Genomic DNA, 12,841 nt, shown 5'->3' with positions numbered 1-12,841 from the left:
AGTTTAAAAAGAACGGGAGAGAAAGTGGGTAAATAAGGGTAACATCTATGCAAGTGTTTCAGCACTACTGAAACTACTTGGGTTTTGGTGAAGATCAGCGAAGTCAGCCCTAAAAATGTGGCCATTTATCGAAGTATAATCCAGCCAGTGAAGTGTTGTTGCTTTACAGGGTTGTTTTTGGGGAAAAGTGCTCAGTCTGCCGCTCGCCCAGCAGCCTGTTGGCTACCGGATCATATAGTGTTCGCAAATCCAGTAACAGCATTCGGGGTGCTTGGGAATCAAAAGCAGAGCTAGAAGCAAATTCAGAGACTGCCTGCATAATTGGACAATGTTATGTTTGTAGCCAATTGATAGATGAGCCATTTTGCTCCAATTGCTTATGTATTCTTACAAAATTAAAGAACTCGTATCTTCTGGTGCATTACTGAAGAGTATCGTACCTCAGCCCCATATAAACCTCTCAAAGTGGTGTGATATCTGTCCTTTTTTTTTCCTTCTGTTCTCTAAACATTTCATGTTTTGACTCCGAAGAATAGTTATGGCTTTATTTTTTATTTTAAGTACCTAATCCGATCTCGAGGTGCCCCTTCGCAGCATCTTATGCTGCTGTAAATCCAGGTTTCAGTGCCCCTGCCTCTCTTTTAAGCTGGGACTTGATTTAAGCATGCAGTGAGCCAGTTAAGGGAATTTATCTGGTTGAAATCTAATACATAAACTTGCTTCTGCTGTCACATAAAGGCAAGAAAAGGAAGGAGGCCAAACTCTGGAAAACAGAGCTTAGATACTACCTTAATGTGTGGAACAGCATGTTTGGAGTAACTCCAGAGTTAACCTGGCAATAAAGTCAACAAGTTGTTCTTTGGCTTGGTAAAAGAGGTTTCCTCTTAAATGGAACAGGAAAAAAAAATATAAAAAGCTCTGCAATGGATTAAGCGTAACCAGGTTATTGGAGAAGCACCTAAGTGTACTTCATGGAACTTGGGTGTTGCATTGGCATTACACAGCATTTCCCTGGGAAGATGTGTATAACCACCCCCCTTTTGTAAAACTGACGGCCCACTTAGCAATTAAAGTCTCTTTTGGGGATAGGGAAATTATTTGAACACCCCGAAATGCAGAAGCTCACTTCATCCTTCTAAAACCAACGGGCTTACTGCATCCGTCTGTGTGGAAATGCTGATGTGTGTCCTTCACTGAGGAATTAAACATAAACCTCCGTCTGTGGTGTATCTGAACGTGTGAAATGTTTTTTGCCTCACTTTTGATCAGTTTTTTTTCCATTTTGCCTTCTGAACAGGATGCAATTAACAGAATCCAGGACCTGATGGCAGATGGCACGCTGACAGGTGACAGCCAAAACACAAACGGGACTTTATTTCAGCTGGTGAATAGGTGGTGCAGAAAATGCCTTCGCTATGGTAGAGAGAGATTTCTGCGTCATTTCTGTTTTAAACTGTAGAAGGTCCTAGTAGGACTTGATAAATAGATATTTTTATTATCCCTACTTCAGCGGCGATGAAACTACGTTTGTGAGATGTGGTTGTTACTATGATACATCATATAGAGGTTAAGGGGGAGCGTCCCCAGCAGCTCAGGACCAGCACAAGGCTTCTGCATGTTGCTGGAACCCCGGCGAAGGCTTTTAAGGGTTGCCGAGCAGCCAGCTGCAAACGATGGCCTCCGAAATTTGAATTTGAAAGAATCGTTTGGATATTTGGGGATAGTTTGCAAGCCTGTCTTAAAACCAAGACGGGGGTACAGCACACTGGGGGAGAGGCAAACATCCCAGAGTGCTCCAGGATGCTGTAGTGAGTGAGGTGCTTGTTCCTGGCCACGTACCCACGCAATCAGAGTTGGAACGTAAGCAGAGCCTGAGCATGTCTGAACAAGTCTGTTTTTATTGCTGGGCAGTCTGTTTCTTTCCAAGGATGAAGTAGAGGAAGGTGCCAGTGCAAACATTTACTGACCTGGTGTCATGGTCATGGCTGGGAAGCAGCTCCCGTGGTGGGTACATGTGGCTACTCATTCAAATGACCTAAAAGAGGTCAAAGCATCAGGGTGTGTACAGCCCGGCTCAGTCTGTGAAGGGCATGTCAGTGAGGCCCTGCCTTGCATTTGACCTTGAAATTCCTTGTTTGGACAAGGAATTACTGGAGGGAGTCCAGCAGAGAGCTATAAAGATGCTGAGGGGTCCGGAGCATCTTTCTTATGAGGAAAGACTGAGAGAGCTGGGGCTGTTCAGCCTGGAGAAGAGAAGCTGAGAGGGGATCTTATTTATGCTGGTAAATATCTCCAGGGTGGGTGTCAAGAGGATGGACCAGACTCTGTTCAGTGGTGCCCAATGACAGCATGATGGGCAACAGGCACAGACTGAAACACAGGAGGTTCCATCTGAATATGAGGAGAAACTGCTTCACTTTGAGGTGCCAGAGCCTGGACCAGGCTGCCCAGAGAGGTTGTGGAGTCTCCTTCTCTGGAGACATTCAAACCCGCCTGGACACGACCCTGTGTGATCTGCTCTGGTGACCCTGCGTTAGCAGGTGGGTTGGACTGGATGATCTCCAGAGGTCCCTCCAACCCCAACCAGTCTGGGATTCTGTGTTAAGAACAGAGAGGTCTGTTCTCGATCTTGATGGAGCAAATGAAATATAGAAACTGAGCTTCATTCCCTTTCAGAGGGTAAGTTGGAATGGCTGAGCTGGGCCCCATGGGGCTCTGGCCTCCTGGGCTCTCCTGCTGCTCCAGCAGAACCTCAGCACCAAAACTACACACCTGAAGTAGTAGTAGTCCCAGCTAGCGACGCACAGGAAAAAGGACGTGTTACTTTGAACAAAATTAGTCTTACCACGGCACTTGGTTGTTGTTGTAGCCGTGCTCAAAGCCCCAGCAGCAGTGAGGAGATCAAAGCCCGGCTGCTCGCACATTGTTCCGCCTGCCCTAGATACGAAATGCAGCCTCAGCAGTTTGAACGGTCCTTCCAAAAGAAGTGACTGATGTGTGTCGGGGAGTGAGAGGAGCCAAAGTGCTGACTTCAAGGTCCGTCCTTTCCTCCCTGTAGGTGTGATTGATGACAGAGGGAAGTTCATCTACATCACTCCGGAGGAGATGGCTGCCGTGGCTCAGTACATCAAACAGAGAGGACGAGTCTCCATCACGGAGCTGGCCCAAGCGAGCAATTCCCTCATCAACCTCCAGCCTGACAGCCGAGCTCTTGCTCCAACCGTGGTGTGAGAAAAACACAGCAGGAGTTGAACCTTTTAGTGAATAAGCCACCTAATTTAAACCAAACAGGAACCCCTCTCGGCCATTCACGGTGCTTGAAGCTGCATCAGCTGCAAGACTTGATCAAAAGTTTTGCTTTTTATTCTGTTAAAGATGATATAAAATGGAATAGTCATTTGTACAACAGAGGCTGGCCAGGAAGTTGGGGCACTCTGCACATGTACCCCAGCAATATCAGTAATTTTTACATGGTTAATTTATCTTGGCAGTCAGTCTCCTGTGACTATACCCAAACTTTTCATTGTTTCCAGATTCTGACGTCTGTGTGAAATATATTTGGGTTTGATTGCACTCAGAACTCTCCAGGCTTGCTCTGCACTTATGGAGCTGCATAATTTTGTGACAATGACAAATACAGCCCAGAATAATAGTTGTGTAGGGCTGAGGTTTGCAGAGTTTTTCTGCTGTATCAACATTGGAAGGATGGAGTAAAAAGAAAATACTTTGTGTGTCTCTGTTGTTACTGAAATATCTACTGAAACTCTAGAAATGGGAGAACTTCCAGGGGTTATTTTAGAAAACCTTTGCTATATAAATAGTTTTGCTTGGTTTATAGAATGTAAAAAGTTTGCTCGCTGTGAAGCTGCGTTATTTTTCTGTAGCAAAGAGACAGAAACACCTCCAGGGAAAGGCTAAGTCACCTCGGTTATTGTGCAGGCCAGTTCTGCTGATAACAACCAGATTCTGATGATTCATCCTTTGAAGTCAGAGCCAGCTCAGTGTGTCTGAAGGCCTCAGACACCCACGCCCCGTGGCCTTTGTGCTTTGGATGTTTTTGTTTTAAAAAATAAAATTCAAGCACTATGAATCATGCAATTAATGTTCCAAGTAAATGGTTATTAATATATTAATTGTAGGGGTCAGTATATTTCCTGCATAGGAATATTTATATTTTTTTACAGCCTAATTGATGCTTTGTTAATTCTTCTTTCTGAAATCAACAGAATCCATGTGGTTATACAATAATTGGAGAGGGCAAGAGGGGCTGGTTTTGTCTCTGCCAAACTTAGAGAGAACTCGAGTGGACTAAAAGCCGCGCTGTCAGTGAGGTGAGTTAGCAATAAAATAATGGAAGGCGGAATATTTCCTTTTAAATCTCGGCACCGCTGCTGAATGTGATGCCCTGCAGGGGTGCGGAGTTACGGCAATGTGAAAGATCGGTATATCCTTACTGTGCTGCACAACTGTCACCAGCAGAGAGATTACTTGAGATTTGAGTCTTGTAAAGTCTTTTAATTATTCCAAATTTGATTTTGCCATGATTTTTTTGTTCTGTCCTGAACTATTATTTTAATAAAAGAAACAGTACCGAAAGAATTGCAGATACTTGTATTCGAGATGTCTTTTTTTTTTTTTAAAGGATTTTATGAGATAAAGGAGCCAGTCAGCAATACCAAAATTTCCAGTGTGCGAAAGACCAGAGGTCCCCTAAATCCACTGAAATCACCCCAAAGCGCTGTCGATTTCTGTGAACGTAAACGATGACGCCGCGTTTGCTGTGCAGTGCCAGCTAGTTTGTTTCTGTAGCTCGTCCAGCTGCACCAGCGAAACCACCGACCGTCTGCCCAGAACGGAGGATCTCTGTATCTTAGACAAGATTCGCGTCTTGAAATGCCCTGAATTATTTTTGCATTACGTTTTGGAGTTTCGCAGGGCTGTGCCAAAGCCAAGTTGACAGGTCCCAGAAAGGCTGATGATAAGCTGCAGTTTAAAGGAGGTGCCAGGGCAGAAGAACGTGATAGCAAAGTATTTATGAGCTAAATTTTCACAGTAACGGGTGGTTCAGAAGCACCACTTGCCTGAGCTCCTGTTCTGAGCTTAGAAGGAGCATTTCCTTATTCAGTGAGGTGGGCAAGGGAGCTGGAGCAAGCCCTTTGGTGAAACAACGCCCCCCCCGAAACAGGTTTTGTACATCTGTCTGTGTGTCATCTGTCCTTGTGGGAGACCAGATGAAACCTGTGGGTCCCTCCCCTTGGCGAGCTGATACCTAATACTGGGGTTTCGTAGAATCACAGAATAGTTTGGGTTGAAGGGACCACTGCCCTGGGCAGCCTGTTGCAATGCCCCACAGCCCTTTGGGGAAGAAATTGTTCCCAAGATCCAACCTCAACCTCCCCTGGCGCAACTTGAGGCTGTTTCCTCTGGTCCTCCCACCTACTTTTGGCAGATAGCTCTGGATATGGTAAAGCTTTTTCCTCTTTTTATCACCTACACAAAAAGGGCATTTTGCCCTTATTGTGTGTTTTAACTCCCACCTGCCCCAATGAAACCCCAGTGCTGGTTTTCTTTGCACAGCTACAGCTGGTGAACCGCAGGGTGGAAGTGAGCACGGCTCAAAAGCCAAAGGTGTGGATGGGTTCATGCTGTGCAGCCGGGTGTGAATCCTCACCTGTTCCCAAACCACCACAGGGTTTCTCAGCAGTGGAGACAACCTCAAAACTCATCAGTCCAGGAGGAAAATTAATTAAACAGTGTAACTCATGATGCAGCGGGCTGCAGAGCATCTTGGCCAGGTGAGGAGAGACTGTGAGCTGGGGCTGTTCAGCCTGGAGAAGCTGAGAGGGGATCTTATTTATGCTGATAAGTATCTTCAGGGTGGTGTCAAGAGGATGGACCGGACTCTGTTCAGTGGTGCCCAACGACAGGATGAGGGGCAGTGGGCACAGACTGAAACACAGGAGGTTCCATCTGAATATGAGGAGAAAGTTCTTTCCTGTGAGGTGCCAGAGCCTGGACCAGGCTGCCCAGAGAGGTTGTGGAGTCTCCTTCTCTGGAGACATTCAAACCTGCCTGGACACGACCCTGTGTGGCCTGCTCTGGTGACCCTGCGTTAGCAGGCGGGTTGGACTGAATGATCTCCAGAGGTCCCTTCAACCCCAACCAGTCTGGGATTCTGTGAACCAGTAGACAAACTGGTGGTGGGAACCCTCCCATTTCCCAGGTGGCATCTGAGCTTGGCAGCTGGTAGATGATCTGATGCAGATCCAGGGCTCAGAGCCTCTTTCTCCTGCATGGCTCCCTGTGGACAAGAGATGCTCCCAACCCTCCAAAGGGTGGACACTCTTGGTCCCATTCCCTGGTCTTCTGGTGTATCCCATGGAGACGGGCAATTGAAGGGCACAGAAGATGGGGTCCAAACCCTCCTTCCTGGGCCATGGATGCCCAGCTCAGCTACACATGCTGTCCCCAGCCAGCTGGTGGACAAAGTCTCCTTGACCCTTGTCCCAGTGTAAATGGGGGATGGAGTGAATTTGGGGGCATCTTCAGGCAAAGGGTGGATGCAGAGGTGGCAGCCAAGGTGTGTGACTGCCCGCTCTGGAGGAGAATGGACACAGCAGGACTTTTACAGCTACATCCTGATTCGTTTGGCATCTTCTGCATAGCAATTGACCCAGCTGATACGGTTTATCTCTAAAGCCCCCTCCCTATGCAGACCCACGCTTTGGGATGCAGCCCGACGCAGCAGAGACACACAATACCTTTGGTATTTCTGTCAGACCATTTTAGTGGCCTAGTATTTAGTTAAGATGACCTAAAAGCAGGTTACAGAGAGGATCATGCTGTATGCTCAGAGGCAAATTGGATATGAACTGTAGGAGGATCTGGCATCTCCTCCTACTCCACCTCCTCGTCAAGTGGATCCACGGTCACCACAGATGACAGAGATTTCTGGTCTATCTCCATGGAAAATTTCTGCCAGCAGCAAATCAAGGTCAGGGGACAGAGCAGAACAATGGCCTCATTTCAGCCTGGCAAGGGAATCTGTAACCAGGAGTGCAGGTACCGTAGTCACGTTGGCACTACATGGTGCAGGACACAGCTGTCCTGGTTGTGCTGGTACCTCTGAACAGTCTCACACACCACAGAATCACAGAATGATAGGTTAGTTTGGGTTGAAGGAACCTTCCCAGCTCCCCCAGTGCCCCCCCTGCCATGAGCAGGGACATCTGCACCAGCTCAGGTTGCTCAGAGCCCCGTCCAGCCTGGCCTGGGATGTCTCCAGGGATGGTTCAGCCACCACCTCTCTGGACAACCTGGGACAGGCTCTCACCGCCCTCAGGGCCAACAATTTCTTCCTCATATCCTTCTCCATCCTTGAGCTGACCTCACCATCCCTTCAGGGTCCTTCCAGAGAGCCCAGTCCAGCAGAAGACATGCCCAAAACTCCCTAGGGTGAAGCTAACCACGGAAAAAGCTTTGACCAAAGTAATATGTGAGCCAATTTGGGCAGGATTCAGGGTCATGGCCGTTTGAATTTGTTTGGCAGAGAGTCCACTGATTTTTGGTGATGCTCTGCAAGCTTCTGCCCATAGGAGGTGGCAACAGGTGAGTGCTGCTTGGCTCCAAGTGCCGCAGTACTGATGTACCTGGGTCTGGTGTGGTGGAGCCACCATCCCTGGTGGGGTTTAAAAGGCGTTTAGACGAGGTTCTTAGGGACATGGTTTAGTGCTAGAGTTGGGTTGTGGTTGGACTGGATGATCTTGAGGGTCTCTTCCAACCGAAACGATTCTATGATTCTACAGATTTGGGCTGAGCCCTGCTTGAAACCTCTCCCCTCCTGCCTGTGCTTTCCCCAAACCACCCCCGCCATCCAGGGCTCCTCCAGGAGATGGCAGCAGCAGATCTCTCATCCCCCCTGTGCAGCGTTTCTATGGCAACGGGAGCCAAGCATCCCCCGGAGCCTGGAGGGCGAGCACAAGGTTGGGAAACCATTGCTGCCCAGCAAACAGCCCATCGCTCCCAGCTGCCCTGGGCTGGGGACGGGTGGAAAGAGGCCGCCTGGTGCTTTGCTCCTCACCCAGCATCACATCGAGGTGGCAACCAGAGTGTTGCAGCTGAATCAGCCAAGGCTACTGAGTTTTCTTTTACTTCTTAGTAACTTTAGCCTGGAGAACAGGAGCTGAGGGGAGACCTTCTGATCTCTGACCTGCCTGAAAGGAGCTTGGAGCCAGGGGGGGTCGGGCTCTGCTCCCCAGGAACAAGCGCCAGGACCAGAGGAAACGGCCTCGAGTTGCGCCAGGGGAGGTTGAGGTTGGATCTGGGGAACAATTTCTTCCCCAAAGGGCTGTGGGGCATTGGAACAGGCTGCCCAGGGCAGTGCTGGAGTCACCATCCCTGGAGGGGTTGGACAGACGGAGATGAGGTTCTCAGGGACATGGGGCAGTGCCAGAGATGGGGGAACGGTTCAAGTCCATCACCTTAAAGGTCTTTTCCAATCAAAATGATTCTATGATTCTTTCAGCAGGAGGGAAAAGCTACTGCAAAACTTGCACATCACCTAGATGTACCGAGGGGGGAAAACAGCAGAACTGATGGCGAAATGTTTATAGCAGCATCTACTGAGTATAATGGCCCTCGACAGGGAGCAGCCTGAGCAGGGGAACATTTTTGAGCTCACACCCCTCCCTGCTGCTCAGAAACGGTTGATCTTCCATGTTCAGAATTCTGGCTGCTCCCTCTCAGCTCCCTGCTTGCCCGTGTGCTGCCACCCAAACTCAGCTGCTTAGCACGTGTGGTATAATCCATACTCAGGCTGGTGGCACGAGCAGCAGTGGGAGCTAATTAGCATGCACTAATATGCACGTTAACAAAAATCTAGCTCCTGCAGAGGGAAAATCATTACGGTTGTTGCTGTTTATTTGCACGCTGAATTTTTACAATTAGGCACCACTTAACGTTGAGTCGCCACTGGGGACCTGTCCCTCCATCTGTGGCTGATGCCACAACAGGATGGGTGAATTACGGGCAGGTTGCGCAGCAAAGCTCTTGGGACCCAGCTCTGACCTGGTCTGAAAAGCTACAAGGGTGGGGTTTTTTGGCATGGACGTGGCATTGCTCCTCGGAGTCAGGGCAGAGCTCAAAAAGTTGTCTCAGGTGGGCAAGGGAGAGGTTTGGAGAGTGATTTGTAGTAAGGTTTAAAGGTTGCTTTTCTGTCTTAATCCTTTACATTTGGCCACTTGATCTGATGCTCTCAAAGCTCCTTTTCAAGTTTGATTTAGCCCCCTCAGTGCTGGTGAGGATAATTCTTCACCTTGTTTGTAGAGTTTTAAGCTGAGCCCTGGAGCTGGTTCATCCTTCTCCTTCCACCAGAGAGCAGGAGTGAAGCTGGTCCTGTCCCAGGCTGCGCTCTCATTGCTGGGTGTTTTCATTTGGGGCCGTAGCTCCAACAAGAGGTGCTGACCGTGCTGGTGTCACCTCGGACCTGACGCAGCACAACCAGACATTTCTCCTGTGTTGTTCCAAGCCCTGACTCTGGCTGATGAACTGCTGTGGTTTCAAGTTCCAGCTATGGACTGACACAGCAGATACGGCTCTGTAGAAGAAAAACAAAACAAAATAAAACAAAACAAAATGAAACAATACAAAACAAAACAAAACACATTGTTGGGCCATCGGGTTCCTTAGGTATCTGCCAGATGTCTCCTACTCTTTTATAGTTTCAGTTTCTTTCACTGTAAGGATTACATCCACTCTTTCTCCTCTTCAAGCACCAGGCAGATCCCACCTCATTTAATTTCATAATTTTAACAGCTCTCGTGAGTTACGGCTTTTATCAGCTCAACAACTGAATGCACAGTGTGCTGGGCTGCGTGTCCAAGGGATGGAGAGCCAGGAGATGAGTGGGATGGCATGGTCACAGGGCAGGGATGTCACTAGCTGGTGCCCAGCTCCACAGGACCCAGACAAGGTGAGCACCTGGAAATCTCATAAAGTTCTGTAATGAGAATGTGGTGGGACATTCCGCATTTCATGTACCAAGGGATCACCTACAGCAAGAACCTTACAGACCATAGGAACTAGGGTTCACCACCAACCTGCACTTCGCAAACCTTCCTTCCGAGCCCAGACCCTGGTCTAGTCTAGTCCAGACACTGATCCTGGACACAGCAGAACATGCAACCAAGGCAGATAGACCTTCTCCAGAGGACTTTACTCATGCAAGGAGTCCTTTCGCTCTCCCAACCAGAGGCAGAGTTACCTGCAGCTCAACTGGGAATGTCTGATCTTGAGCTCGATGGCATCTGTACTGAGCCCAGTCCAGAAGAAGGGAGCACAAGGAGGTTTTCTTCCTCTGAAGGACTTAACACTGGCTGCTGGGAACCTCATCCCTCCTCTCCAACCCTGTGTGTTGAAGATGGCACGTTCTTAAGCATATATACCTTACATGAGGAAAAAACTACAGTGAGTGGTATCATTGCAGCCAAGATCCCATGGCTCTTCCTTCTGCCAACAGCTCATAACTTTAAATAAAAACTGTATTATTTAAGATTCAGGGGACAGGGGTGCTGAAAAAATTATGGTCCATTAGGATGGGAATGACCTGTGCCACCACAAAGTCTAAGAAGTCCCTCAGGTAGAGGAGGGATCCTTCAACGTCTCCAGTAGCAGAGTCAAGATGGGCCACCAGCAGGGCAAATCTGAGGGAGGCCATGGAGGAATCATAGATTCATAGAATGGTTTGGGTTGAAGAGACCTTCCAAGCCCATCCAGTGCCCCCCCTGCCACGAGCAGGGACATCTGCACCAGCTCAGGTTGCTCAGAGCCCCGTCCAGCCTGGCCTGGGATGTCTCCAGGGATGGTTCAGCCACCACCTCTCTGGCCAACCTCTCTGAGAAGGAGGAGGACCTCAGAAGAAACCAGACTCCGCCGGGGTCTGAAATTGTCTCTACTTCACTCCTCCTCCCTCTCCACCTTCCCTGGAGAGCGCCTGGGTTCATTCACAGTAAGGAAAACATTTTGGCCCAGATTCAGGCAACCTCTGAAGAGCCGCAGTCCCAGCAGGAGCTGGAGGCTCCTGGAGGCTGCGCGGATCGGCGAGCTGGAGCTGGCACTGGGGAAAGGCCGTGTGGTCCCACCAGGCCCCAGGAAGAAACAGGGTCTTCCCAGCAAGCAGGACAATGTCAGCGCATCCCCCTGTGCGCGTCTGGCTCTGTCCCCCCGGCTCTGCCGGCTGCTGTCACAACATCTCCTTAGGTTTGCAGGAGACGTGAGCTCACTTGCTGAGACCGGCCAAACAAAACAAGCTGCGTAAGGCCATTCCCAGCTTCGCTTTGACGTTTGCCAGAAGAGATTTCAAGCGCCAGAGCTGCCGTCTTCCCCCCTGCACTGCGAAAATGCAAATCCGTGGCGATGCCGCATCCCCATCCTCTGGTCCGCTGCCCCGGGGGGGCATCCTCACCTGCATCCCCTCCATCGGTGACACCTGAACTGGTTCTCATAGAAACCGGTGGTCTGTGTGTCCCCTCCATGTCCCACCTGCCAGGGTATGATGCTCTGATCCCTCCAGCAGTGAATATTTGCCATTTGAGGGACTCGGTTTCCCTGTGAATCTGGGAAAGGAGCAGCCCACGTGGCGGGGAGTGTGGTCCCAGCTGGTGATGCTGCTGTAATTAATGGGGACTGAGGGCAAATCTGGGTCACGGTGAAACCCCCACCAAGTATTTTGCGGGTGGCAGGATGCTGTCGTCTGAATGGGCTGCAGCGGTTCCCCTCTCTACCGAACTGAGATGCACTTCTTCGCATCTGCACGTTTTGGAATACGGGGGATATGAATGAACGGAGTCAGCTGCAATGCCTGCTGAGTATTGTAGGGGAGCCTTTCATTCAAAAAAGTAAAATAAATAAACAAACAAACAAACAAATAAATAAGGAAAAGGAAAAGGGAAAAGGGAAATGGAGAAGGAAAAGGAAAAAGGAAAAAGGAAAAAGGAAAAGGAAAAAGGAAAAGGAAAAGAAAAAGAAAAAGAGGAAAAAGGAAAATGAAAAGAAAAAGAAAAAGAAGAAAAAGAAAAAGAAAAAGAAAAAGAGAGAAAAAAAAACCCACTACCTTTCCCCCTAATGTCAAAATATTTCGTTGTTTGAGGGGTTTTTTTAATAAAGCTGCAGAGAGTATTGATAACAATCGATTTTAGGAGGGTTTGATGCTGTTGGACAAACCCCCATATGACAACAATTGTGGGTTTTCAACCTAATTTTTTTTTTTCTGGGAAACCTTGTTCTGCGATGATCATAACTGAAGATGAGGCCAAGGCGCCCGTTGGAAGCCAGTGATCACCTATCACTCAGCACCTCAGCTTTTCTCCCTCATTCCCGACCACGACCCCAGGGAAAGGCTGAGCTCAGGGCACCCAACCCCAGCTGTGACCGGGCAGCGATGCCACAAAGAGCAAAACTTGGTTTCCTCAGGGAACCAGGTTAAAAATAGCCAAAAGCAAAACACTGTCTGTCTTCAGCCAGCTGAAAAAGCCCTGAAAACTTCACTTTATGGTTTGTGGCAAGGAACCAGGGTCCAGCAATAGCCAGGGCATGAAAAAATGAGCTTTAACCCTTCCTGGCTGCAGCCAAACCCCCCTGGGTGGGATGGGATGGGGTGGGGTGGGATGGGATGGGATGGGGTGGGGTGGGATGGGATGGGGTTGGGTGGGATGGGATGGGGTGGGATGGGATGGGATGGGGTGGGGTGGGCTGGAAAGAAAAGGAGTGAGATTGAATGTGAAAGTCATGGAAAGGTTCAGATTGGATATTAGGAAACATTTCTTCCCCAAAGGGCTGTGGGGCA

The 12,841-nt window shown here is 49.0% G+C and overlaps 1 protein-coding gene across 1 annotated transcript in view; it reads left to right on the top strand.

Annotated features, from left to right (window-relative positions):
- Window positions 1–4,608, top strand: part of DDRGK1 (DDRGK domain containing 1) — a 38,958-nt gene extending 34,350 nt beyond the window's left edge. The window contains exons 8-9 of the mRNA XM_065634666.1: window positions 1,298–1,346; window positions 3,059–4,608. Of these exons, the coding sequence (XP_065490738.1) occupies window positions 1,298–1,346; window positions 3,059–3,231 (222 nt within the window). The 3' untranslated portion in view covers window positions 3,232–4,608. The remainder of the gene's footprint in view (window positions 1–1,297; window positions 1,347–3,058) is intronic.
- Window positions 4,609–12,841: the final 8,233 nt, after the last annotated feature.

The sequence above is a fragment of the Caloenas nicobarica genome, chromosome 4 (assembly GCF_036013445.1).
Source record: "Caloenas nicobarica isolate bCalNic1 chromosome 4, bCalNic1.hap1, whole genome shotgun sequence".
NCBI classification, from domain to species: Eukaryota; Metazoa; Chordata; class Aves; order Columbiformes; family Columbidae; genus Caloenas; species Caloenas nicobarica.
Note: the sequence above shows the minus strand (reverse complement) of the source record. Positions and strands in the feature narration are given on the sequence as shown.